General features: G+C 56.8%; 2 protein-coding genes and 2 long non-coding RNA genes across 5 annotated transcripts in view; 1 reads left to right on the top strand and 3 right to left on the bottom strand.

Annotated features, from left to right (window-relative positions):
* Window positions 1-3,482: 3,482 nt before the first annotated feature.
* IL17REL (interleukin 17 receptor E like) lies at window positions 3,483-8,292 on the bottom strand. The gene is made up of 11 exons (XM_045462954.1): window positions 8,114-8,292; window positions 7,840-7,911; window positions 7,705-7,759; window positions 7,063-7,226; window positions 6,950-6,994; window positions 6,613-6,670; window positions 6,250-6,413; window positions 5,975-6,055; window positions 5,730-5,787; window positions 4,827-5,015; window positions 3,483-4,554 (listed from the first exon to the last, which is right to left on the bottom strand). Exons 3-11 carry the CDS (start codon window positions 7,727-7,729, stop codon window positions 4,529-4,531), a joined length of 810 nt encoding a protein of 269 aa, XP_045318910.1. The 5' UTR covers window positions 7,730-7,759; window positions 7,840-7,911; window positions 8,114-8,292; the 3' UTR covers window positions 3,483-4,528.
* TTLL8 (tubulin tyrosine ligase like 8) overlaps window positions 8,136-26,323 on the bottom strand; it is an 82,390-nt gene continuing 64,202 nt past the window's right edge. The window contains exons 13-18 of one of the 2 annotated variants that reach the window (XM_045462950.1): window positions 22,646-22,673; window positions 9,458-9,607; window positions 9,153-9,262; window positions 8,806-8,920; window positions 8,504-8,548; window positions 8,136-8,253 (exon numbers count right to left, since the gene is read on the bottom strand). In XM_045462950.1, coding sequence (XP_045318906.1) covers window positions 8,136-8,253; window positions 8,504-8,548; window positions 8,806-8,920; window positions 9,153-9,262; window positions 9,458-9,607; window positions 22,646-22,673 — 566 coding nt within the window. Of the gene's footprint in view, window positions 8,254-8,503; window positions 8,549-8,805; window positions 8,921-9,152; window positions 9,263-9,457; window positions 9,608-22,250; window positions 22,561-22,645; window positions 22,674-26,323 lie in introns of those variants that run through there. The other variant, XM_045462952.1, reaches the window with a different exon arrangement.
* LOC123590103 lies at window positions 9,522-14,650 on the top strand. The gene is made up of 2 exons (XR_006708606.1): window positions 9,522-9,626; window positions 14,310-14,650. It is a non-coding gene; the product is annotated as an uncharacterized LOC123590103 (long non-coding RNA).
* LOC123590104 lies at window positions 19,748-21,625 on the bottom strand. The gene is made up of 2 exons (XR_006708607.1): window positions 19,907-21,625; window positions 19,748-19,812 (listed from the first exon to the last, which is right to left on the bottom strand). It is a non-coding gene; the product is annotated as an uncharacterized LOC123590104 (long non-coding RNA).

Genomic DNA, 26,323 nt, shown 5'->3' on the forward strand with positions numbered 1-26,323 from the left:
TCTGTCAGTGGGCACACAGTTCATATCTGTGACAACAACGGGGGAGGGAAAAAGATGTATAGGAACTGAATGTCTGTACACTATTGAGACTCAATTGGTATTCTTCAAACTATGGTGTTATAATTCTAAGATTTCAATTGTAACTTTCAAGGCAACCACTGGGAAAATACCGAAAAGAATATACAGAAAAGGAAAGGAGAAGGAACTCAAAATGGTACCACACAGAAATCCACTAACTACCAAAAACAGACAGTAGTGGGGGAAATGAGGAAGAAAAACCATATGAGACACACAGCAAAGAAATGACTAACTGGTGGAAGTCAATCCTTTCTTTTCAGGAATCTCTTTAAACGTAAATGGATTAAACTCTCCAATTAAAAGGCAGGGATTGGCAGAGTGCATAAAACAACATGATCCACCTGTGACACGCTGTACAAGAGACTCACTTTAGATAAAAAGACACAAAGAGGTGGAAAGTCAAAGGATGGAATAAGGTGCTCCATGCAGGGGTGCCTGAGGGGCTCAGTTGGTTAGGCATCTGACTTCGGCTCAGGTCACGATCTCACAGTTGTGAGTTGGAGCGCCGCATCCATTCTCAGTGCAGAGCCCACTCTGGGTCCTTGTCTCCCTCTCTGCCCCTCCCCGCCCATGCTCTCTCTGTCAAAAATAAGTAAACATTGGGGCGCCTGGGTGGCGCAGTCGGTTAAGCGTCCGACTTCAGCCAGGTCACGATCTCGCGGTCCGTGAGTTCGAGCCCCGCGTCGGGCTCTGGGCTGATGGCTCGGAGCCTGGAGCCTGTTTCCGATTCTGTGTCTCCCTCTCTCTCTGCACCTCCCCCATTCATGCTCTGTCTCTCTCTGTCCCAAAAATAAATAAACGTTGAAAAAAAAATTTAAAAAAAAAAAAATAAGTAAACATTAAAAAAAAAAAAAAAAGATGTCCCATGCAAACTGTAATCAGAGAGAGCTGGGGTGCCTGTATTATTATCACACGAAATAGGCTGTATGTCAGGTGCCCTTTGGACAAGTTATCATTTCTCACGATCGTGTATAGAAAGGGTTGTACCTGCCCAGCTCATGTGAGAGGGTGAGTTTTCTGCCTTGCAATCTCTTAACACTTATTCAATAGCAAAAGTGTTTAATTCTTCCCAGCCTTTGTAGAGAGGACTCACCGGGTTGGCCCGAGACTGTTTTTAACCGTTGGTCCCAATGGTGTCCTCTAACTCCCTTATCTCCTTTTTGTCTTTGCATGAGACCCACCTGCCACTATGCCCCCAGGACCAGCTCCTTCCCTTATCCAGCTCTGCCTTTTCTTTCTCTCCTTCTTTCTTTTTTTAATGTCTATTTATTTTTGAGAGACAGAGAGAGACAGAGAGTGAGCAGGGGAGGAACAGAGAGAGAGGGAGACACAGAATCGGAAGCAGGCTCCAGGCTCCGAGCTGTCAGCACAGAGCCCGACGTGGAGCTCGAACCCACGAACTGCGGAGATCATGACCTGAGCTGAAGTCGGTTGCTTAACCGACTGAGCCACCAGGCACCCCTCTGCCTTTTCTGAATGCCCTTTTCACATCCCAGATAATGTACTCACTGTTTTATGTTTTTTTGCCTTGCTCCTCTGCCTCGGGCAGGGACCTGTGTCTATGTTGTTCACTGAGGGAGTAGGCACACAGCAGACACTACATAAGTCCTGGTAAGTGAATGAATGTCCAATAGGCAGCTCAAACTCACCAGGTCCAAACACTAACTATAGCTGCTGTGTCCCCTGTTCAGCCCATGGAGCTCTGTCTTCCAGTCACGGAGGCCGAAATGCCGGTCATTTCTGCTCATACCCATGGTGTCCGTGCTGGACGTCCCATGGCCCCACCTGCCTGCCTGTCAGATCCCATCTCTCACCTGTCAGATCCCGTTAGAACCAGGCAGCTCATGGCCCTTCACCTCTGCAGTCTCAGCTCACAAGGCGCCCTCTCCCATACTTCCTGTCTGCTTTCCCGCCTGGTTCTCCCCAGCCTCAGCCTGGCGCAGGGCACCCCATATAATGTATGCATTTAGTCGTCTGTCTCCCGCACGCAAAACTCAGCTCCTGGCAGGGTGATGAACGGTCCCCGTTTGCCTGGGCTTCAGGACTGAGAATCCTGACCCAATCAGGCCCTCGGTCCAGGGCAGACCCAGGCTTGGTCCCCAGCTGCAAGGGCGGGGATCTTTGTCAATGTTACTTCCTGATGCTGGGTCATCGGGGCACCCAGTGGTACTCAGCACCTGCTTGAGAAATGGGTGAATGAATGCGTGAATGAATGAGGCACACAGATGTCCCAAAGACTCCCTGTGGGTCAAGTGAGAGCCCCAGCCAGGGTGACCTAGCCACCTACCTTTAGCCCTTCCCATCCTGGGGCCTGAGTTCCTCAGCGTCTTTCTCCCGGGCAGGAGTGGCCTGGGATGGGGGAGGGTGTTACTGGTCAAAGCGAGCCTGCCAGGCCAGGGGGCGCTGGGTGTGGCCTAAGATCTTGGCTTGGAGGTTGATCTCTGAGCGCCACTGCCACTTGGTGGCAGCACACACGCGGACAGCCGGGAAGCCGCGCCCGAGGAGGCCCCTCCTCACCCCAGTCCCTACAGCCCCGAATGTCCTCGACAGGCTCGCAGTCATAGCCTGTTTGGGCCTCGGTTTCCCCCACCCGTGGAAGGCCAGGGCTCCCTCAAGTCCTGAAGGCGCCCGCCTCTGGTCTGCTCCCGCACCCCCTCCCTGCTCCACCTCCCGGCAGGTGAGGATTTTCGGGGGTAGCCCTGGGTCCGAGCCCGGATGGTCCAGGTGAGGGGAGCAGGAACGCAGGGCAGGGGCAGCACAGCCGTAGCCAGCGCTCAGTCCCCCTCCCTGCCCTGCGCCTTGACGGGGAGGGGGCACCGCGGGCAGACGGTGTTAGACGGGGGGGTAAGAGGACCCCTCGCCTCCAAGTGCTGGACGATGCGAAAACGTGGTGAGCGCAGACCACAGCCTGCCACCCCCGAAACCCTGACCTGGGATGGGGGTGGGCGGCCTGGGACCCGAGGGTGAGGCCTCTCTGCCCCTCCGCCCACCGCCCTTTCATCCGCCTTTCAGCTCCTGTTTGACCCGGCCTCTCACGGCCCCTTTCCGGGACCAGACGCTGGGGGGGGGGGGGGGGGTTGCAGGAAAGGGCGCCCCCTTGCTCTGCCCCTTCAATGTGGGGGGCAGATCTCCGGGCTGAGTGCCAGCAGGGGTGAACCAGCGCAACACCCCTCTCCTCCCACTGTCCCTCCCATACGTGGCTCCGGGCAGGTCGCCGAGGTATTGGCATCTCCAGCCTATGGGGTGTCCTCGGGGGACAGCCTGGGGCTCGTACGTGGTGGGGGTCGCGGGGGGAGGGCAGCAGGCTCTGTCTGTGGCCTGTGGTTCCGCCCTCGCCTCCTCGGCAATCCCGCCCCCCCCCCCATTTTAACAGGTACAGCTGGGCGTCATAACCCTCCCCCACCCCACCTGCCGCAGGGCTTCCCTCGCCCTGCAGACCCCGTGTCTGTCCTCAAGCGAAGAGGCGAGCTCCGCGCACAGGTGTTTACTGGTTTTGCCCACTCCTGGTCTGCTGTAGCCCCCCCCCCACCCGCCCGCAAGGCGGCAAGGGGGCCAGGCCCGGGGTGCCTGGTGGGGGGCCACTGTGGTCAGGTGGACACGAGCGGGACTCCAGACGCAGGAGGGACAGCCTGGCAGTGCTTGTTAGCAAGCAGGACAGTTCTGTGGGGGCACATCTGCCGGGCCGGCCGCTGGGCGACCCCTGGCCTGGGTGTGGAAATCACGCTGCAGGGCCAAGGGTCCCTCTGTGGTCCTTGAGCACAGATGGCACACGGTGGCCCTTAATGACACTTCTGAGAAGGGCACATCCCGGCGGGTGGCCCCTGAGGCCAGAGGAAGTGGCCAGCCTTGGCCCGACTGGCTGGGCTGCGCAAGGTGACCCGAGTTCTGGGAGGGTCGGTGCAGGGGGCCGGGCGGAGGCCCCGCCTGGGCAGTGGGGGGCCGCCCTGCTAGCATGTGGACAGTCAGTATGGGAGCGCTCTGGGCAGGGCCTGGGGGTGGTCCTGAGCCAACGGAGCCTGGTCAGCCGTAGCAAGTGTGGGGTCGCACTCTGCTCTCCAGCGCTCAGGCAGGGGCCAGGGATGGTGGCCGTGACCTCAGGTGGTCCGGAGGGAGCCTGCACCAAGCTGAGACGGGACAGGTCAGAGGCCAGGCCATCCAGGAGAGAGGGCAGCCCACCCAGCCATTCCGTGGCCTTCAGCAGGGGGTTCAGGGAGGGGCTGAGGGCCCTTCATCTGACCCAAAGCTCCCCGCCCAGCTTGAGGGCCCCCAGGGAGCTGTGCGCGGCTGGGGAGACGCAAGGTGGCCGGCCCCACAGCCCGTGTGCAGGCGAGCCACCTCTAAGTTCTGAGGCCTGGCTTTTGCTGCCAGAGGCTCGGAGCCCCAGATGTGAGCCCTCTGCACCCCAGCATTCAGCCAGGGCACCTGCTTGTGCTCCGTGAGGCTCCTGGCCTCAGTCCGCTGTCCCCTGGGTGGCAGCTGGAAAGAGAGGGACGGGAGTGCTGGTTCAGTCGACACAATACCAACCTTGTCTGGGGCACAGCCTCCTCCAGCTCACCCCCAGTTGTGTGGCCGGGGGAAGGAGAGGGAGCCGTGGGCTCCAAATGCTCCGGGCTCACTGGGCAGGCCCTTCTAGGCCCTTCCAGGCCTTTCCAGGCTGCCCGTCCTTTCTTCGGGGGCAGTCCACTTAGACCCCCAAAGCAGCCCGGTCTCTCTGCTCACAGGCCGGTCCCTGGGACCCTGGGACTCACCCGGTGTGGCATGGAGGTTCTGGCAGTGGCTGGGGTCAGCTCCCAGGTCACCTGGCTGGCAGGCAGTGGAGCCCCGCCCCAGATACGGGCCCTCAGGGGTGACCGTCGCCCCTTTGGCCTGTGATCTGCTGGAGGGGATCTTGGCTGAGGAACGGGGGCCCAGACTTGACTGAAAAGCTCCTCTGGGGGCTGGGAGGGGTTGGAAGACACGGGTGTAAGAGGCCCTGGCCAGGCCACCAGCTTTGGGAAGGGTGCGAGCCGCCCGGAGGCCTGGGTGCGAGCCCGCCCCTTCCCATCTCCCTCTCCCTCCAGGGCTCCTGCCGTCCACTCTCCTTCAGCAGCCAGAGGGCTTCCACACGTGCAGGTGGCGATGCCCGCTCCCACTTAACAGCCCGGTGCCCTTCTCAGGCCCCTCAGGCAGAGGCCACCCTCCTGGGTCACACCCAGGACCTACACGGTTCGCTCTGCCTCTTGCTAAGCCCGAGGTCCCAGGAGTCTGGGCCTAAGCGGCTTGGGTGGGTGAAGGCGGGCTGATGGACGTCCCGAGGTCCCCGACAGTTGGAACCAGAACCCCGGCCGGGGGTGGTGGACACGCAGGGAGGAGGAAGCTGTACCGCGGGTACCCAAGGATGGACCTCGGGGATGGGGGTGGGGCCGGGCCCCTACCTCCCATCCGGCCTGGCTTCGCCCTGGTTCAGAAGCCTGGCCTGACTCCAAGGCAGGTGGCCCCTCTGTCCCCCACTGGCACCCGGTCTCCCGAGCAGCGCACACTACCCCCGCCCTGAGAGTGAGAGCCAGCGACCGGCTCTGAGCTGAGGATGGGGTCCAGCCCCGGCTTCCTGCGGCCCGTGAGCGTCCACTGCCCCCGCACCCCCAGGGTCGAGGCCCATGCCCGGCACTCACTGCATTGAAGATCACACAGCTGCTGGGGGGTGGAGAAGTGCACATCGGTCCTCCAGCCCTGCAGGCCGAGGGGGGGCAGCTCGGTCAGCCTGCGGCCCCCTCCCTGCACCCCAACCGTGTCCCCCAGAGCGACAGCCTGGAGAGGAGCTTTTGGGGGGCAGGAGTTCCCCTGTGGGCTGATGGCAGGGAAACAGGTCTGGGACTGGAGCAGGTGGGTGGGGGCGGGGTGGGGCAGCACCACCCACCTGGATGCAGGTGCTGGGGACACAAGCCTCGTCCCTGGGGATGTCCACGAAGGCAACTGCGGAGTCAGCCATGAAACCACCCTGGGTTGGGAGAGGGGCAGGTCGCGGGAAGTGGGGGTGGGGGCAAGACCGGCCGTAGTGTGTCGCCATGGCACAGGGACACACAGGTGTCACACACAGCAGAGCAGCCCTGCACCCCTCTACACCGGCAGTCTCCAGGGAAGCCAAGGGGTCAACCACCTTCCCCAGGAAGGCGCCCACCCCGCCTGGCTCACTGAGGCTGGAGGGAGAGGCGTGGCCTGGATCTCTGGGTGGCAGGCAGGGGGCCACATCTTCCTCTGGTGACACAGGTGCACCTTGAAGCTGGCAGCGCTGCGCCAGAAGAAGGTGACCCGGAGGTGGCCCTGAGACGCGGCTGGCCGGGCAGTCATCTTCCAGGCTGTGGGGTGGAGCGTTGAGGCCCAGCAGCGCCCCCCCCCCCCACTTCCACTCCCCTTCTCACTGACCCGGCACCCTGTCATCCTGCCTGCCTGGCCACGAGGCATCTCTTGGAGCGCAGAAAAGGGCGTTATTTGCTGCAACCACACAGCAAAAGGCCCAGGCGCCCTCCCTGCCCTGCGGCCCCATGGAGAGCTCACCTGGGAAGCCTAGTCGTTCGAAAGGGCACCTCACCCAGAAGCCCCGGCTGGTGGAGAACTGCAGAGAGGACATGAGGGGTGAGCTGTGGCAGGTGGGGGGTGGCCGGGGCCTCGGGCGGGCTGGGCCTCCTTCCCGCAGAACCATTCGGCCGCACCCGCTGTCAGAGCAGGGTGGGGGGCAGAGGGGTCACTGGGAGGCTGGACCCCAGGGCCGGGCAAGGTCTGGAGTGAGTGTGGCTGCACGTCCCCGCCCCCACGCCCCTGATGCCTCTGCCCACCCCTCTGCGGGCCTCCCTGCTGCCTCTCCCTAAGTGCCAGGCTGGCGCGGCCCGCTCACCTTCAGGCAGAGCTGGGGCTGTGTGTCCACCAGCGGGTACTGCACCTGTGGGGGGGCTCGGGTCAGGCCCTGGCCGTCCGTGCCCACCCCCACCCCGCCCGGTGGCCACTCACCCTGCCCCGTGCCGACCGGCCGGAGTGCTCCAGCTCGTGGCAGAGGGCCCCTGGCTCCGGGCGCCAGCACAGGCTCACGTGGCCGCTCACGGGACAGGCGGGCTCCCAGCTCAGTGCCTGGCTTCCGGGGTGGTAGCGGATGGCGTCCCACAGTGCCTCTGTGTCTGCAGGGACCCTCCCCGGGGGCTCCAGTCAGCTGAGCCCAGCACCTGCTTAAGGGACTGCTGGGCCACGTCGAGACTCAGGTGCAGTTTCCCTGCGGGTCTCTGGGCCGTGGCCAAGTGTGTGTGTGTGTGTGTGTGTGTGTGTGTGTGTGTCCGTGTGCCTGTGCGGTGTCAGGGAGCAGAGCCCAGCGCAGGGTAACACTCCTCCACCCCGCAGAGAGCCGCTCTCGACAACACTTGCTTCTTCTTCCGGGTGAGCAGGGCCGGGGCTCGTGCACACGTGTACGCTGGGCGCGCGCACGCGGGCACACCCATGTCGGCAGATTCTGCCACTGAAAGGGCTTGCTTGGGACACCCCTTCGGCTACGTGTTGCCCGAGGCAAGCTCAAGGACCTGGGCCGGCCCGGCCCGCACCCTGCCGGGCACCTTGGACGCGCTCACCTTTCCCGCCCCCTACTCCACACCACGGGGCACTTGCCATTTTCGAAGGGACAGGCCTGCATCCGCACCGCGTCAGGGGTCGCAGACCAGCCCTGCGGGAGGGGCCGGGGTCAGCGCAGGTCCTGCCCTTCCCTCGTCTCCTCCCAGCAGTGAAGGCCACACGCTCACTGACCTCAAGGCACAGGCACGGCAGCTCTCGGCTGTAGGGCAGAGAGACGGCGCGGGAGACCCTGTTCACCGTCACCTGCAGCGGAGTGGAGGGCTCAGGGGCTGGGGGGCCCAGCGGGTGGGCGTGGCCTGGGCTGGGACGGGGCGGGGCGTGACGGCCCGGGGTGGGTGGGGCCTGGGGCTGGTGGGGCGCGGCCCCGGGGCGGGTGGAGCCCGGGCTGGGGTGTGGGGCGGAACTTGGTCCGCGGCCCGGAGGCGGTGTCCGAGGCCGGGCTCACCCGCACTGGGGCGCCCACGTCCTCACAGGTGAACCACTTGAGGCAGAGCCGCACGTAGTAGTCGGAGTCCGCGGGAGCCTCGGGCGCCTGTACCAGAATGACCTTGCGGCCGCGGTCTACCCAGTAGGAGAACTTCCCGGCTACAAAAAGGCGGGCGGGCGGCAGGTGGAGGCCACGCTGGGACTAGAGGTCACTGGACACAGGTCCCCACCTGTCCTGAGAGCCTCGAGGCGGTGACCCCTGCCAGCCCTAGGCACCTGGGGACCCATCGTGATTTCCCAAGTGGGGCGGGCAGAAGATCCCGGTGGGAGGGCGGTGGGTGTCCGCAGCAACCTGCGGGGCTTCCCAGGGGCTGCGGGGCTGTGGTCCCACCCGGGGAGGGGGCCTCACCAAAGCAGAAGGGCAGGTTCCTCCCCACGTCTTGGTCTCTGCAGTCTGCAAACGCATAGGCAACGGTGGGCCCAGCCACTCTGTCCCCAGGAGCCGCACACCCGGGTGGGCCTCTGCCCCTGTGCTCCCCAGAAAGAAGTCCCGCCTCTCCAGGGAGGCCGTGACCCCCGAGCTAAGCCAAGGCGCTTGCTGGGAGCTGTGCAGCCTGGGGCCCTGCCCCCTGCCTCGCGTGTCCCACGCCGAGTCGGTCCCTAGACGCCAGCGGCAGGCAGCCGTGCGGGGCCCGCCCCAGGGGCTCTCACCTTCCACATGGTATTGTTGGTCCAGCCGGACCCCGCAGAAGTGGGGCACTGTCCTCAGGGTGACGTAGAGGCTCTGGGCCACGCTTACTTGGAAGCATTCGAAGTGCACCTGGAGCTGGGCAGGGGCAGGTGTGAGCCAGGCGCGCCTGGGGTCTCCACCTACCCACCCCCGGCCAGGCCAGCCCCGCCTGGCACAGCCGGAGCCCCGCAGGAGGGGTGCCCGTTCCTGGGGCATCGGGTCGGTCAGGTGTCGAGGAAGGGGGGGGGCAGCCCCGGGACAGCTGCTCCTGCCTGACAAAGGCTTGGGCTGGGTGGCCCGGCAGGTGTGGGTCAGGCCCTGGCCTCACCTGCTGCCCCACATGTAGTCGGCGGGAGGCCCTTGAGACCCGCACGCTCTGACACTGGGTCTCCTGGGTGTCGAGGCTCATGCAGCAGGCCTCCAGGCCCCGCAGGCTCTCTGGGTGAAGGGAGGGACCGGGCAGGGCTGGTCAGACGGGGGGGGGGGGGGGGGGGTGAATCCCGTCCTCCTCTCCTCTCTCCGCCACGTGCGGCTAGCGGGGCCGCCCTGCCCCACCGGGCCCGTCGGCCGGTGGGGGCTACAGGAGCCCGGAGCCCACCCCCCTCACAGTCAGCACACCCCGAGGCCTCTCACCGTGCAGCGTGAGGGAGGCCTGCACACGCAGCAACAGGGAGCAACCGTCGTGGGGGGCACACCTCATGGCAGTGGAGAGCGTCAGGGCCTCCAGGATGGACCTGGACATGGACGAAGGGGACTGCCGGCAGAAGCTGCTGAGGATATTCCCTGAGGAGGGGAGATGAGGGTGAGCGCCACAGGGCTCTCCCCCCGGCACCCCGGTTAGGCTGTGTGGGTGGCCCGGCCTGGGGGGAGCCCTCGGGGGCTGCACGTCTGGGGAGGGGTCCTCACCATCTCGCCCCAGAGCCATCAGGGAGCTGGCCCCCGGTGAGTGGTGGACCCGCCCCTGAGCCAACTGTCTGTTGGGGATCAGGAGTGGGGCCGGGCCCGGGAGCAGGCCACGCCTGAGTGTGGGTAGCTGCTGCCCTGCCTGGGGTGCAGGGGTGAACGGAGCCTCCCTTCGCATAAGCTGGCAAGCCCCATCGTCCGTCTTCAAAGATGAGCAACAGAAAAGGCCTGCTGGGGGCCCCTGGGTCATGACCCCCATGTCATGCAGCCTCGGGCTCTGTTCACAGGCCAGCGGCTGCCCTGGTGCAGGCAGGACTGGCCCGGAGGCCTTGGCGGGGCTGGGGCTGGGGCAGGCCCTAGGGCTGAGCAGCAGTCGTGGCCTTCACTTGGCCGGGCTTGCAGCTGGGGACTTGGGGGACAGTGGAGTTAGTTCCACACGAGCCGCGGAGCCCTGGGGAGGCCTGTGCCCCCCAGAGTCAGCGGCCCGGGTGCCCTCCTGCGTGCAGGGCTGCGGCTCGTCTGCAGGCATGAGAGATGCCGTTCAGGCCTGGTGCCACGTGAGGTGGAGGGAGTAACCCCGAGGTGGGACCAGGTGTCCAGGGAGGGGAAGGTGCGTGTGCTCGGTGGGTGCTTCGGGGGCTCAGAACCCCCAGGGTCCCCACGGGGCATATGAGGAGGACGTCACCGGGGACAGAACTCAGGGGAAGGGCAGGCACCACAGCCTGTCAGACCAGGCTGAGGCGCGGACGTGCAAATCAAGGGGGAGGCGGAGGAAGATGGCGACCGGACGCCTCTGCGGCGAGACTGAGGCGGGAACGGACGCTCCTCAAAGGCCCTAGCGCTCGAGGCCTGAGGCGCTGACCTGAAGGCACAGAGCAGCCATCTGTCCCCAAGCCTGGGGCCACAGGTGCTTCTGCTCAGGGACCTTCTCCAGACGGAATGCAAGCAGATGGTCCACGGAGAAGGCAGGTCTTTGCAGGAGGGCAGCGGCCCGACCACGGGGGCACGGACACACATGCTGTGGTAGGTAAGGCACCGTGGAGCCTGTCACTCCACAGGGCCCACACTGACTGGCTTCAGAAACAGACTCCATGAGATCTGAATACGTTCATGGGGAAGAGGTCCAGCTCCGTGGGTCCCACTGGGGCCGAGATGGAGTCATGGTGGTTTACCCTCCTGCCTGACACAGCCTGGAAAACCCGACGAGATGTGTGGAGCGGTGGTTTCACGGCATGACACGAGGAAAAGAAGGAGAGCGATGTCCTTGACACAGGGGACACATACGCGAGTCCCGCACATGCGCCAGTGTCTTGAGAGCGTTTTCAGGCTGTGGTGGAGGGAGGGGGTCCAGGGGAGCCTGGCACTCTCCCTGAGTCGAGGAAACGGGCAGAGAGCCCGGGCCGACCAAAGCAAGAGCACCAGCAGGACGGAGCGTGAGACGGGAGAGAAGGCTCGGAGAGAACCGCGAGGAACGTCCACCCTGCCCGGCACGGGTCAGCACACGCATGTGAGGGAAGTACCGGAGGCAGGGGAGGAACCGGCCCAGAGGATCTGAGGGAAGGGTGTCCTGCCCTCGTGCGGGGCCGAGAATAGTTCCTGTTCTCAGCCAGGCACTGGGTAGGTGCCACACACGCGAGTCTTGCCTCAATAGGGGATAATTAGCCTCAGACTGATGGCTGCTCTCATCACGCCCAACGTGTCTTAAAAGCAAGACCCCAGGGGCGCCTGGGTGGCGCAGTCAGTTAAGCGTCCGACTTCAGCCAGGTCACGATCTCCCGGTCCGTGAGTTCGAGCCCCGCGTCGGGCTCTGGGCTGATGGCTCGGAGCCTGGAGCCTGTTTCCGATTCTGTGTCTCCCTCTCTCTCTGCCCCTCCCCCGTTCATGCTCTGTCTCTCTCTGTCCCAAAAATAATAAATAAATGTTGAAAAAAAAAAATTAAAAAAAAAAAAAAAAAAAAAGCAAGACCCCAAAAAGTTGAAGCTGTTTGCAAGTAACTTAACTGTATTCCAGGAAAGCCTCAACAATATTTGTATGAACAAAAATACATATCCAGCACATCACGGGGTAAAATTCATGATGTCTGCCATCCAATAAAAAATTACAAGACATGCAAGGAACCAGGAAAATACAATCTAATGAGAAGAATCGATTAATTGAAACTGATACAGGTATTAGAATTGTTAGTCAAGAACATTAAAACAATTATTATAACTGTATTCCGTATGTTCGAAAAGTTAATTATAGATATGGAAGATTAGATAGATAGGTAGATAGATCTCAAATCCAACTTCTAGAGAAAGACTATAATGTCTGAGATGAAAAAATACATCAAATGGGATTAATAGCAGATGAGATATTAAAAAAAAAGAAGACCGGGGAAGCTAACATGGCAATAGAAAGTATCCAAAAGTAAATGGAAAGAGATAATGATGATGATGGTATAACAGTAGAAGCATTGGCAGGACAACTTCAGTGACTTAATGCACGTGTAATTAGAATCCCCAGAGGAAGGGGGAATGAAACAAAATCTTGAAGAAGTGATAGATATCTCCCCAACTTGATGAAAACTGTAAACTCGCAGGTCCAGGAAGCTTGGTGAGTGCCAAGTGTAAGAAAGATGAAAAAAATCATGAGGGGGAGAAGGTGTGACTACAACAGCACAAATGCCCAGAGGGCAGAAGTGGAGCTGCCAAGGGTAGGATCGTAGGTTATTTGTGAGGTGCTGCATTATCACTTGAAGGGAGACTCGAAGGAGTTAAAGATGTATATTATAAATGCCAAAAAAAAAAAAAAAATCCAAAAAGCAAAACAAAAAAACACCAAAGCAATCACTAAAATGACAGTTTGAACTAATAAGTCAACTAAGAAGATAAAATGAAATCACACACACACACACACACACACACGTGCGCAGAGAGAGAGAAATAACTAATAAGGCAGAACAAGAAAAGGTTAATGAAGAAGAGATGGAACAAAACACAAATAGGAAGAAGATCAATGAAACCTAACCATCTCGGGGCACCTGGGTGGCTCAGTCGGTTGAGCATCCGACTTCAGCTCAGGTCATGATCTCGCGGTGAGTTCGAGCCCCGCATAGGGCTGTGCGCTGACAGCTCAGAGACTGGAGCCCGCTTCGGATTCTGTGTCTCCTCTCTCTCTGCCCCTCCCCTGCTCATGCTCTGTCTCTCTCTGTCTCAAAAATAAATAAAAACATTTAAAAAATTTAAAAAACCTAACCATCTCAATAATCATATTAAGCGTAAATGTTTAATACCACAGGTAGGCAAAGATTTTCAGACTGTACAGAAAAGCAAGACCCAACTGTAAACTGCTTATAAGACATACACTTTAAATAGAAAGACACAAATGCAAAAAGACACAACATGCTAAGGCTAATCAAAAGAAAGCTGGAGTAGCTGTTACCAGACAACATGGATTTCATGGCAAAGAATGGGATATCATCAGGGATATTGTCAGGGATAAGGATATTCACTTCACGGTAACAGAGGGAACCATTCATCAGGAGGACACAACATCCAGAATTGATATTATGCACATAATATCATAGTTTCACAGTGCATAAAACAAAACTGATAAAACTACAGGGGGGGAGAGACAAGCCCACAACTATAGTTGGCTGCAATAGTCTTTCCTCTATACTTGACGGAACTAGCAGGCGGAAAACCGGGAAGAATAGAGTGACCTTGTATAGCACAACCTACCAGCTTGACTTGATTGGCATTTACAGAACACCCCACCGATGACAGCAGAGTCTGCATGCTTTTCAAATGGAACATTTATCAAGAGAGACTATATTTTGGCACATAAAAGTCTTAGTTCATTCAAAAGGATTCAGATCAAACCATCTTCTCTGATCAAAATGGAATTAGAAATCAATAAAATATTTCTGGAAAAGTTCCCAATATTTGAAAACTAAGCAATACACTTCTACATAACCCTTGGGACAAAGAAGACATGAAAAGGGAAATAAGAAATTACTTTGAACTGAATGAAAATGAAAAAACAACGTATAAAAACATTTGGATGCCTGCCAAAGATTCATCTTTCAAAGACGCTGGTAAGAGAATGAGAAGACGAGTCACAGACTGAGGGAAAATACTTGCAAATCATATACCTGGTAAGGAACTCGTATTCAGAACCTGTGAAGAGCTCTCCAAATTTAACAACAAGGAAACCGACACCCCAGTAAAGAGTAATATTGAACAGATTCTTCACCACGGAAGATAAAAGTGGGAAAGAAGCCCGTGAGGAAATGCTCAACTTCGATAGACGTTAGGGAAATGCAACTTTAAGCCACAATGAGCTAGTGTTACCTTGTAGAATGGCTCAGATGGAAAGGACCGACCACACCAAGTGTAGACAAGGATGTCCAGGAATAAGAATCCTCACACACTGCTGGCAGGAACAGAAAATGTCACAACCACTTTACGAAACGATTTGGCAATTTTTTAGAAGGTAAGTATACACCTGCTATACGATGCAGACATTCCATGCCTTGATATTCACCCCAGAGTGATGAGAAAGGCTTGCCCGTGAATGTTGATCGTGGTTTCGTTTTTAGAAGCCAAACCCTGGAGACAGCAGGTGAGTGGGCAAACAGACCGTGGTGTAGCCATCCAGTGCTACGGGCTTCTGACACACGCCACACACGGATGAGTCTAGATACGATCACGCCGAGCGAAAGAATCCAGACACAAGAGTACCCACTGCCTGATTCCATGCATCTAAAATTTGAGAAAATGTGAGCTAGCCGCTATGGAAAGAAAGCAGATATGTGGTTGTCCATTATCCTGACGGAGGTAATGGTTTCACAGGCTTCACGTAAAACCTTAGCAAACTGGATATTTAAAATATATACAGTTTGTTTTAGGTCAGTTGTATGTCAATAACGCCGTAAAGCAATTTCCTCCTTCCTGTTCGTCTACAGTATGCCCAAGAGGCAGGTGGTGTCCTTGGCGAGATGTTGTGCTGAGCTGGGCCCCAGAAGAGCAGGTTTCTCCCAACCCAGTTTAAATTTGTACAAGACCATGGGGCGCCTGGGTGGCTCAGTCAGTTAGCTGTCCGACTTCAGCTCCGGTCATGATCTTGCAGTTCGTGGGTTTGAGCCCCGTGTCAGGCTCTGTGCTGACAGCTCGGGGCTCAGAGCCTGGAGCCTGCTTTGGATTCTGTGTGTGTGTGTGTCTCTCTCTCTGCCCCTCCCCCACTCACTCTCTCTCTCAAAAATAAATAAACATTAAAAAAATTTTTAATTTATACAAGACCAGAAGTGGGAAAAATAAAGCAATAATTTTTTTAAAAAGGCTTGGGGCGCCTGGCTGACTCAGTTGGAGGAGCACGTGACTCTTGATCTGGGGGTTGGGAGTTCGAATCCCACACTGGGTGTAGAGATTACTGAAAAATAAAATCTTAAAAAAAAAAAAAAGGTAGAGCCATTGAAAAGAAAGGCTCGTGGTCAGCGTGGAAAATAGTGAACTATATGGATGGAAGGCTGCTTATTTAAAAAAAATTTTTTTTACGTTTATTCATTTTTGAGAGACAGAGCATAAGTGGGGGAAGGGCAGAGAGAGAAGGAGACACAGAATCCGAAGCAGGCTCCAGGCTCCGAGCCATCAGCACAGAGCCCGATGTGGGTCTCGAACCCACGAACTTTGAGATCATGACCCGAGCAGAAGTCGGATGCTTAACTGACCGAGCCACCCAGGCACCCGGACAGCTGCTTATTTAAAATAAAATGTCTAAGAGTAGGCTCTTGTCCCAAATTAGCTGACAAAATGGGGAGAGAGTATCTAGAGGAAAGGCGAAGAGATACAGGCATGCTAGACTATTTGTGGTGCAAAACCGGAAAACAAGACAGTCATTCTGTGGACATCATCGTGAACCCCAAGTCTATCACGAAGACCCAGGGAGAAGTAAACACACTTGGTCTCTAAACGGTTTTCAGAACTGCCGCAGGGCCTTACTAGAAGAAGGCCTAACAGATGTATTTTAAAAAGCAGAAATAGGACCCCAAAAGGAAGAATTAGGTTACAAAAGGGAACAGGGAACACTGGAGTTGGTCAAACATGATGGTGAATTCAAATGCATATTGACAAAGGAAGAGGAGGAGAAAGAAAGCTTCTGTGTGTTTAAAAACGAGCGGGGGTTCGCTTCCCGCGACGCGGTGGACCCAGCCCTTTGGGCCAGCCTGCTGCTGAAGACGGCGACTGCTGGGCGAAAAGCCGTACATATAAAAAGCCTCCCCAAAGCTTGTGAAAGGTGATGACAGAATCAGGATCCTCAGGCCGCAGCCTGAGAAAGGGCAGAGGGATGCAGTGCACAGGAAGCCACGTCTGCTGAGGGCATCACAGAGCTGCCCCCGTGTCGCCCTGGGTGGGGGGAGCCGGGAGGGACACCCCAACCCTTGGCCCCGTGCGGCGGTGGCTGGTCTGAGCAGGCAGGGAGGAAGAGAGAGCTTCCCGCAACCTCTGGTGGGTTAGGGTGCTGGTTCCCAGCCCTGGTTTGCATCTCTACGAAGGTCCGCGAGACCTCAACCTGTTTTTCAATTCAAAATGGTCCCGATGGCCCTGACCGTCAGGCGCTACCCCTGGTACCGCTCAGAAACAGACGTGAATCTGGTCTGGAGAGGCCCCTTCATCGTAGGCCTTGGAGAATGCCAAGAATCATTTCTCAAGGGCATTGAGCACACAAATTATTTTCTAAGTTTATTTACCTTGAGAGAGAGAGAGAGAGAGAGCGCGCGAGAGCCCTAGAGGCAGTGAGCACACGCGGGGGAGGGGCAGAGAGAGAGAACCCCAAGCAGGCTCCTCCCTGTCAGCGCAGAGCCCCACACGGGGCTTGAACTCACGAACCATGAGATCATGACCTGAGCCAAAATCAAGAGTTGGATGCTTAACTGACTGAGCCACCCAGGCGCGAGCAGACATATTTAAAGATAAATAGGCCAGAAAACAAAGTGCCAAGAGGGAGAATCAGCAGAAACAGGCATTGGACAACCCCCAGAGCCTTCCGGTGACAGGCACCTCGGATGTGAGCTACAGACCAACCATGCTGAGACAAGCTTGAAAAAACGTGCAGTGGGGAAAACTACAAAGAGGGACCAAGCACATTCCAAAGGAACAAACAGAATTTCTAGAAATGAAGCCCACAGAAATAGAAATTAAAAATGCAACAAACGATTTTAAGAGCGGACTGGACCTCAGCAAACAGAGACTTAGAGAAGTGAATGATCACAGCCAATGATCCAGAGGGCGGCAGAGAGAAAAAAGGTGGGCGTGTGGTGTGGGGGGGACACAGCAGACACATGAAGAAATGTGGAAAAAGAAGTAAAATGGCCAAGATGAGTCTGAGGGTGTCCCAGAAGGGGGGGGGGGGGGAAGGGGCAGGACAGAGGTCACAGCTAGCTCTGAAAAGGCTCACACAATAAAGTAAAAGTCTCCCTTATGAACATGCTTGCAAATCCTAAATAAAATTTTAGCAACTTGATTTTTTAGTAGACATGACCAGATAGGATTTGTTTCAGGACAGTAAGTGTGGTCCACATGAGGAAATCTATCAGGACAATTCACCTCATTAAAAGATTAAAGGAGGAAAACTATATGATTATCTTCACAGATGCACAAAGTTTAAAAAGAATGTTTAAAAAACTAGGAAAAGGAAGGCACCCCCTTGCCTAGATCAAGGCCGTCTACTTCAAAGGCTTCATACACCTAATATTTGCTGGTAAGCCTTGGGAGTCGTTGCCATAAATATCAGAACGAAGACAAGGGTTCCCCATTTAACATTGTCTTGGTGATTGGAGCCAGGGCCATAAGACCAGAAACAAACAAAAATCACACGTTTATAAACTGTCATCATTTGTAGAATATGCAATTACTTATACATAAAACTTAAGAGACTCAACAGGAAATTTATTAGAAATAACAGAGGTGTTTTGTTTTGTTTTGTTTTTTGAGAGAGAGAGAGAGAGAGAGAGAGAGAGAGCTGGAGAGGGGCAGAGAGAGGGACGAGAGGAGAATCCTAAGCAGGCTCCATGCTGCCAGCACTGAGCCCAACGTGGGGGTCGAATTCATGAACTGTGAGATCATGACCTGAGTGAAATCTGGAGTCAGGCGCTTACCCAACTGAGCCACCCAGGCATCCCTGAAATAACAAAGAGTTTTTAACAAATGTGTTGGACACAAGATCAATATACAAAAACAGCATTGCCCTACACAAGCAAAACCAACCTGAAAATACAATAAAATAAGGAAACCGTTTACAGTATCCTTCTGCCTCTAAAGACCATAAATAAATGTTTTGAGGAAGACGTAAATAAATGGAAAGGCATACCATGTTCATGGTTGGAAGACTCAACTCTGATGTCATTTCTGTCTCAAATTAAGTAATAAATTCAATGCAATTCCTATCAAAATGTGTAATGTTGTAACTAATAATAAATATATATTGGTCTGTGCCCATTATCTGGTGCAGAGATCCTAAAACCCTTGGAATTTCCCAAGAGATAAGAGCCTGGAAGGTGTCTTTGGTCCTTTATAACAAACCACTTTCAACCACACCTGAGTTTATGTTAATGAGGTAAGCCCCCCTAACCTGGGGGCTCTGAGGCTAAACTGATGGTCCAGGTAACATGGAACTGAGTTGTTTGGTAATATTAAAAAAATACACACATTGGAAAATACCTACTGATATTTTCAGTAAATTTGACAAATAATCAAAAATTCATATTGGAGGAGTGAGAGCATATAAAATGTTAGGACCCTTTTTTTAAAGCTTTTTAAAGTAAAAATGAAATTTAGATACCGAAAAGCTCACCCCAAAAAACAGCTTCGTGAATTATTACAGAGCAGATGGCCTGATCATCACCAGACAGCCAGTCCCCAGCCAATCAAACCCCGTCATTCACTCCAGAACCAGCACGCTGACTTCCGTAGTAACGATTTTGCATTTCTTCATGGTTTGATCACACTCTTCACACACTATACCTGAGGCTTGTCCATTTGTCAAACTTGGCTTATCCAGTCTGTCTACATGTCTCCTCCCCTTTGCCGAATCAGCCTCCCGACCAGGCGCCCTCAGGGGTGCAGCCCAGCACCCGTCTTGAGGTCCTTGTATTCCTGGCAAATCAGCAGCAGGGCCCAGAGGTCTGGTTGCTCTCGGGGTCTAGATCTTTAGCAGGCTAGAGCTGGTGTTGAATGCCATCACAAGGAGGCATGCTGTGTCTGGACCTCGGCCACATGTGACATTGTGACAGTGCTAGCTGTCACCAGCACTTCTGTCACTGGGAGATGCAAAATGGTGATCGAATTCTACGGTTTTGTTTCCACTTATGAGCTGAAATACCTACTTACTCCAAGGTGGCATTCACACAAGGCAGAATCAAGGCTTGATTCTTTCCTTTTATTTTCCCAGTTTTCAAGATGATGAATTGATTCCCTGTCCTCCAGAGAGGATGAAGAGTTCCTTTTTTTTTTTTTTTTTAACAGTATCATTATGAATACATGGGTTTCCACATGGGTTGCAATTTATTGCAATTCTTGTTCTTTTTTTAAAGCTCAAATAATATCCACTTGGCTAATAGGGTCTTCAGGATGTTTCCCAAGTACCTTTGACAAGCACCACAGTCTTTGATAGCTTCCTTGCTCTCTGGTATGACAAGATGTCCCAGGTTCTTCCACACTCATTGTGCCCCAGACTGGGAATCAGCCACTTCCCTCAGAAGCCCTGCCTGGTTCCTTCTGGTGGGAAATGGTATTTTAAGACCACAGTCTTGGGGCGCCTGGGTGGCGCAGTCGGTTAAGCGTCCGACTTCAGCCAGGTCACGATCTCGCGGTCCGTGAGTTCGAGCCCCGCGTCGGGCTCTGGGCTGATGGCTCAGAGCCTGGAGCCTGTTTCCGATTCTGTGTCTCCCTCTCTCTCTGCCCCTCCCCTGTTCATGCTCTGTCTCTCTCTGTCCCAAAAATAAATAAAGGTTGAAAAAAAAATTAAAAAAAAAAAAAAAAAAAGACCACAGTCTGGGCACTAGGGAGGCTCATGGCTATGCGTTGGTCACTGGTTCTAGAATTTTTCTGTGGAAGCAGTGGCAATATATTTATATAAATGTAAGTATGACTCACGAGGTCATACTTATGTCACCAATTCAGAGTAAAGGTTTTACTTCACCTTTTCTATATGACATCTGCCTCTCCTTTCTTCCATGCTGAAGTGTGGATGCTCAGGGACACGAGATACTACAAGGCAAACCCGTCCCAACTGTCGCTGGCTGTATGCAAACAACATTACAGGCGCAAGTCTTAGTCACGGCACCAATAGTCAGGATGATGAGAAACGGTAAAAACATGTCTTGGCATATACTTTTCTCATCTTTCCCCATTTTTCATGGTTGTTCCCTACCTGCATCATCAGAACATAAAGCCGTGACATTCCACGCTGTCTGTCTTGTAACATACATTCTCAGTCTCGCAAATAGCCGCGTATGTAATTTACACACCTAATTCCCACGTTCGTCTCATCAGGCGGCTTGGCTGTTCCTCATGGGAACAGATTCCTAGCAGGTGCCTCATAGGGGGCCCTGGGGAAATATTCCGGGTGTCCCTGCTTGTTGTGCTGTACACGAACGTTGGCTGTTCTTTTACTGAAATATACTTGACGCACGACATTGTGCCAATTTAAGATACACAACCCGTTGATCTGACACATTTATACATTACAATATGGCTGATGTGTCCACCGCACCTCTTCTGGGTCACATAATTATCTTTGCTTTTTTGAGTTTGGGATCATTAAGATCCAGTCCCTTAGCAAGTCTGATGATTGGAATACAATATTGTGGGAATATTCACTGCACCACCGTGCGTTACAGTTTGTCCTTCTGGTGGAAAATGTTGAAAAGTCTGATCTAATATACTTTTCTTTCCACTGCAAGTTGTCTGCTCTTTTTGCCTACCTGCCCAAAAGATTTCCCTCTTTCTTTTTATGATCCAGTAATCTTACTAGAATACATTTTGGTGTTAGATATTCAGAATCCATATTCTTGGGTTCATGGTTTGCCTTTTCAATAGCTAGTTTCAAGAAAAAAACTTTCTGAAATCTTCCGGAAGTGTAGCTCTTAGTATCTGTTCTGTGGCCTCGGTTTGCTTCTTCAGAAAGAAGAAATGCACATCAGCCGTGTTTTGGACATTCTCTGCCAACCTACGACACACACCATCTATTCACACATCATCGCAACCTCTTTTTCAGTTCTTTATTTTTGTAAATTTCCCCTTTTCACCTTGTATCCCTTCTGGGTGTTTAATGTCGGGTCTGTTCACGCAGGCTCTTCTACTGTAAGTCTTCATTTCTAAAATTATTTTTCCTTTATTTCTCACTCTGTGTGCTGTCACCTCGCTTCCGAGAATTTCTAATTTTGAAATAAAAGTTTACAGTTTGCGTGCCTTTCTGGTGCACCTCCATTGTCCGTTGGGACGTTGTTATATTCCTTATACCCTTTTATGTCACCGTGAGGGGTCTGGCCTCTGTCCCTGACACCAGTTTTCCTGAGTTTCCCGCAGGAGGCGCAGCTCCGGCCACAGAGCGCCCTCTCCTGTCGTGTTGATGCAGCGTTTGGAAGCGGGGTGACGGTTTCCCCCCGCCCCCCGCCCCGTCCACGTCCTCTGCGGTCCTCGCTCTGTTCTCTGTTCGGCCTCGAGGGCACCTCAAGCTCCCCGGTGTAGGGCCGTCTCACGAGGGGTCCTGGCACTGGCGGGGGGCGCCGACACCCGGCTCCCGCCGCGGGTCTAGGGGTGGGGGGTGGGGGAAACAGGTGCGCCTTCCCGCTCCCGCCGCGGGTCTAGGGGCCGGGGTAGGGGGCAGGTGCGCCTTCCCGTGGGGGGTCATCAATGGCTGGGACCCCCCCGCCCTCCCCCCCCCTCCCCCCCCCCCCCCGCCATCGGAGGCGCAGCCGCAGGTAAGCCAACTCACCCGGGGCCACGCCTCCGTGTCACCCCCACCGTCCAGTTTGCACCTGCGGGTTCAGGGACACGGGCGCGCACCGCCACCGCATCTCGCGGCACAGGTGAGGAAAGGAAGGAACGAGGGAGACTCGCTCCGTCGGGAACCAGCTGGGATCAGAGGCAGCCACCCCCTCCCCCCGCTGGAAAAGCGGGCCCCGCGTGGGCCTGTGGGTAAGCGCACGACCTGAGCGGTAAGTGGTCGGGCCGCTGATGGAGCCCCGACGGCAAACAGACCCCAGGGAATTAAAGAGCTAAAGGAAAATGGCACTCGAAAACCTTTAGAAACACAGCAAAGCAGGAAACAGGGAGACGGTGTCACCACCTCGGGACCGGGAAGAATTTCTTGAAAGATCCCCCCAGATCCACAAAACCCATTAAGAGGAGACTGGTAAATGAGACCGCATCAAACTGGAAAACTCGTACGTGGCCTTACGGGTCAGCGGGAAACGGGGACGCGCTCTGGTGGGAGGGGCACCCCAGGGACACGTGGGACCACACCCACGCGGCCAAGGCCGTGACTGACAACGAAGCTATATTTAAGTGGGGGCCATTTTGCATTGGACAAAACTGGAAAAGTTGACAAGAGGAAATGGAGGTTTCCAGATACTCCTGCTGGGGCGGCAACTTGCGTGGCCCCTTTGGAAAGTGGCCTCGTCCAACGAAGTAGGAAGGGGCGACTTGTGTCTGCAGGCACACCGCTGTTGTGAGCTGGGGGCCTTGCCCATGTACGCCAGGTGGTGGGCAGGGACATCCGGGGGACGCTCTGTCCCGTGAGGCAGGCAGGGAAGGCCCGTGCAGAGCAGGAAGGCCTCCCTGCTCTGGCCCCTGGGAGGGGACAGGGGACCCCGGTGACCTGGGTGGATGAGGGCTGGAAAGGCAGCCAGTCCCCCTCTGCCTGAGATGTACTCACGGTTCACTCGGTTCTTGCAGGCGAAGCCCTGAGGACAGAACGAGAGAGGGTGACAGGTCAGCCCGGCCACTTGCTGTCCCGCCCCCTGAACCCAGCCCCGAAGGGCCAGGAGAGTCACCCGGCCCCTCACTCTCTGCAGGGGCCTGGGGGTGCCACAGTCCCCCATTCCTCCTCCGTGTCCGCGAGTGCTGGCTCCGCAAAAGCCCAGCCCAAGGCCTTGCATTCAGTGGTCAGTCAGTAAACTGTGGGACCCGGACCCGACAGACCGGCCCGGGCCAACTACTTCCCAACTTCCGCTGCTGGTGCCGGAAGCTCCCCAGCGCCCCCTCCCCCCTCCCCAGTTCGTCCTTTTTTTTATTATTAAAAATTTTAATGTTTGTTTATTTTTGAGAGAGACAGAGACCGAATGTGAGTGGGGGAGGGGCAGAGAGGGAGGGAGACACAGAATCCAAAGCAGGCTCCAGGCTCCCAGCTGTCAGCGCAGAGCCCGACGCAGAGCCTGACACGGGGCTCGACATGGGGCTCGAACTCACGAGCTGTGAGATCATGACCTGGGCTGAAGTCAGATGCTCAACCGACGGAGCCACCCAGGCACCCCTACCCCCCAGTTCCTTCTTTAGGCGAACCTTGGTTGAGTACCTCCTAGGCAGTGATTAGGTGCTGGGGTTCGTGAATGAAAGCAAATGGGGAAGCACCCTGCCTTCGAGGAGCCTGCATTCTGAGGCCGGGGCCACAACCCAGACTGTGAGACATCGGCAAACTACACTTTGGGTTAGATGTTGAGGAAGGGTGTGGGGGACCCCAGAGGAATCAGGAAATCTGCAGGCATGCTCAGGGCCTTTGTGGGCCACGGGAGTACGCGGGGCAAGGGCCGCTGAGAGCACGTGAACACTCCCTGTCCAGGCTGGCCTCCCCCCTCGGCGGCTCCTACCCCCACCAGACCGCTGCCTGACGGAGGGGCCCGTGGACGTGGACAGGGGGTGTCTGAACTGGGCACCGGATTCACGTGGGGCCCGTGGGGGGAGGCGGCTGGACGTCCAGGCTGCGGACCTCACTGTGACGGGTGGGCCGTGATGCCCCAGGGCGGAGTTGGGGGGAGTGCCGGCAGGGGTGCGGCGGGGTGGCTGGGGCCCCGGGGCACCGCGCTGCGCGGGGCCTGTGCGCCACGGCCCCCACACGTGGCAGCGAGGAGCGGCGGCCCTCTGCTCCCTTCCGGGAGAGCTGACCCTCCGCGGACCCAGGAAGCACGGACAGCTGGGGGGCTCAGAACGGAGCCCCGGCACTTGCCTCTGGTAGCACAGGTGGGGAAATGGAGACCACAAGCCAGGCCCACTCCTGCCCCTTGGATCCGTGGAGACGTGGCTACTGGTGGCTGCATCGCCTGCTCCACCCCCGGTCCAAATACACTTTCTAGTTTGGGACAGTGCTAGAGGTACACAAAAGCTGTGGAGGTGGCCCCAACGGTTTGCCCCTGATGTCAATATCCTACGTCACGATGGTGCATTTGTAAAAGCCAGAGAGTCAGCTCAACTCGTTTTCCACCAACACCTGTTTTCTGTGTGATGCTGTACTTGGCCTTCCCCGCCCTTCTTCACCCCGCTGTCACCACCCCCATTTTCTGGCCACCGTTATCTCCCTGGAGGCTGCTGATGTGTCCCCCCCCCCAATCTCCAGTTCCCCCAAAACCTGCCAAGGTCAGAGGAGCAGACCAGACTGGATGCCTTGACCCCGGCAGCCCTGCCCATGGCCCCCTGGTGAGGGTCTGACCCCAAGGGCACTGACCCAGGGGTGGCAAGAGGGCTCTGCTCAGATGGAAGGGCTGAGCCAACCGGGGTGCCCTCTCCAGAATGGGACGGAGTGGTCCCCGGGGCACGGCAGCCCAGGAGTGGGAGGGTAGGAGTGGGCAGCCCAGTCCAGCAGGCCCTGGAGGTGGGACAAGGGGAAGCAGGATCTGCAGCCCCGGGGAGATGAGGGAGGGGCAGTGGCTTGGGCCCTTGGCCATCCTCGCTGCCTGCCTCAGCCTCAGATGCTGGGAATCTCTCCTTGGCATGCACTGTCTTACCTGTGACCTGAGCCTAAAACCGCCCCCCACCCCCACCCTGGAGCTCCAAGAGGGAGAGGGGCCCGGGTGTTTCCCCAGAGGTGGAATGCCTGTGTCCTGGCCATTGGGCACCTCCTGCCCTCTGGGGACTGCCTGTTTGCCCCTGTGTCTTAAGCAACATCCCCCCCTACCCCCACCCCCACTGGTGGCTGCGGTCTGCCGTCTGCCGGTGGGCCCTTCAGCGCCCAGACCCTCTCCCCTCTGGGACACAGAAAGAGGGACGAGCAGGGACAAGGGTCAGGCCAGAAAAGCACCTGTGGGCAATGCGGCCCAGGGTCGCTGGTGTACCAGGAACTCCAGTGGGGCAGGGAGTGGGGCGTGGGGGGGGGGGGCTGGCTGAGAGCCCCAGGGCCCTGCCGTGGGTGGGGCGGGGACGGAGAAGTAGCCGCGCCCCCACCTCCCGGGGGTTTTCCGTCGGGCTTCTCGGGGCTTCCCGGGCCAGGCTGGGGGCTGTCTGTACGCAGGGACCCTCCCTCCAGGAGCATGTCTTTGGGGCGGGATCTGCGTCTCTCCCCTCCCCCCAAGCTGCCCCCACCGGCCCCGAGCTCCAGCCGGAGGACAGGACCTTGTCCTGGGTTCCACCGGCCCCGGCAGGTCTGCTTTGCGCAGCCCACGGTGCCGTGACCCCAAGCACCAGGGCGCATTCAGCACCGAGGCCCCTGCCCCGCGCCGCGGGCATCGCTGGCTCTGGGGTCCTCTGCTTCTGTCCCCCCAGCTCTCGAAGTCAGCTCAGCAGGGACGGTTTTCACGGAACGCTTCCCGAGGCCCCGGAACAGTCTTCCCGTGGGAATTTGTGGGCTGGAAGGGTCTGGGCGCAGGCGCGGGGGTCGCCAGAGGCTGCCCCCCTCTCCCTGCTCGCCTCCCTTCCCGAGCAAACCCCTCCTCTGAGCCCGCTGCGGGCCCCTCCCCCACCGCTCAGCTGCCCCCTCACCCCCTCTTCCCCCAACCCCGCCCCCAGCCCGGCACCGAGGTGGCCGCGGGGCCTGGCTGAGTGCGCAGTGACCCCCTTTCCCCGTGCTGCGTACCCTGCCCCCTCCGAGCCCCCGCTGTCCCCTTACCCCTCCTTTTTTCTCCAGGATTTTTTCTCCTCCTCACAGCCTCTGGGTCGAAGGGGCTAAGTCCTACCCCGTCCTGTCCCCATGTGGGACCTTGTCTGGGGCCCAGCGCGGCCTCCACTCACACCCAGCTGCCCTCACCCTCAGCTCTCCATGTCTGATGGGCTTCTCAAACCCCACCTTGCAAAACCAAGGTTCCTTCCCCGAAACCTGCCCCCCTCCCCCGGGCCTCCCACTTCGGGAAGCATCTCCAGCAGCCAAGAAGCTGAAGTCAGGTTCTAGGGTCCACTTTGATGTCGCCTTGTGCACGGGATCCTCCCCCCCCCCCCAAGCCAGCTCCCTGTGGGTGGGGCCCAGACCACCATCCCCCCCACCTGGACCCAGCTGTCTCCTCTGCACCCACCGGTCCAACCAGCAGCCAGAGGGAGACTGTCCTGGGCACTCACGGGTCCCTGCACCTCGATCTGAGCCCGGTGCCCCTGCCTGGCCCCCTGCTCCACCCCCCCACAAGCCCCTCGCTGA

Source organism: Leopardus geoffroyi, chromosome B4 (assembly GCF_018350155.1).
Source record: "Leopardus geoffroyi isolate Oge1 chromosome B4, O.geoffroyi_Oge1_pat1.0, whole genome shotgun sequence".
Classification (NCBI taxonomy): Eukaryota; Metazoa; Chordata; class Mammalia; order Carnivora; family Felidae; genus Leopardus; species Leopardus geoffroyi.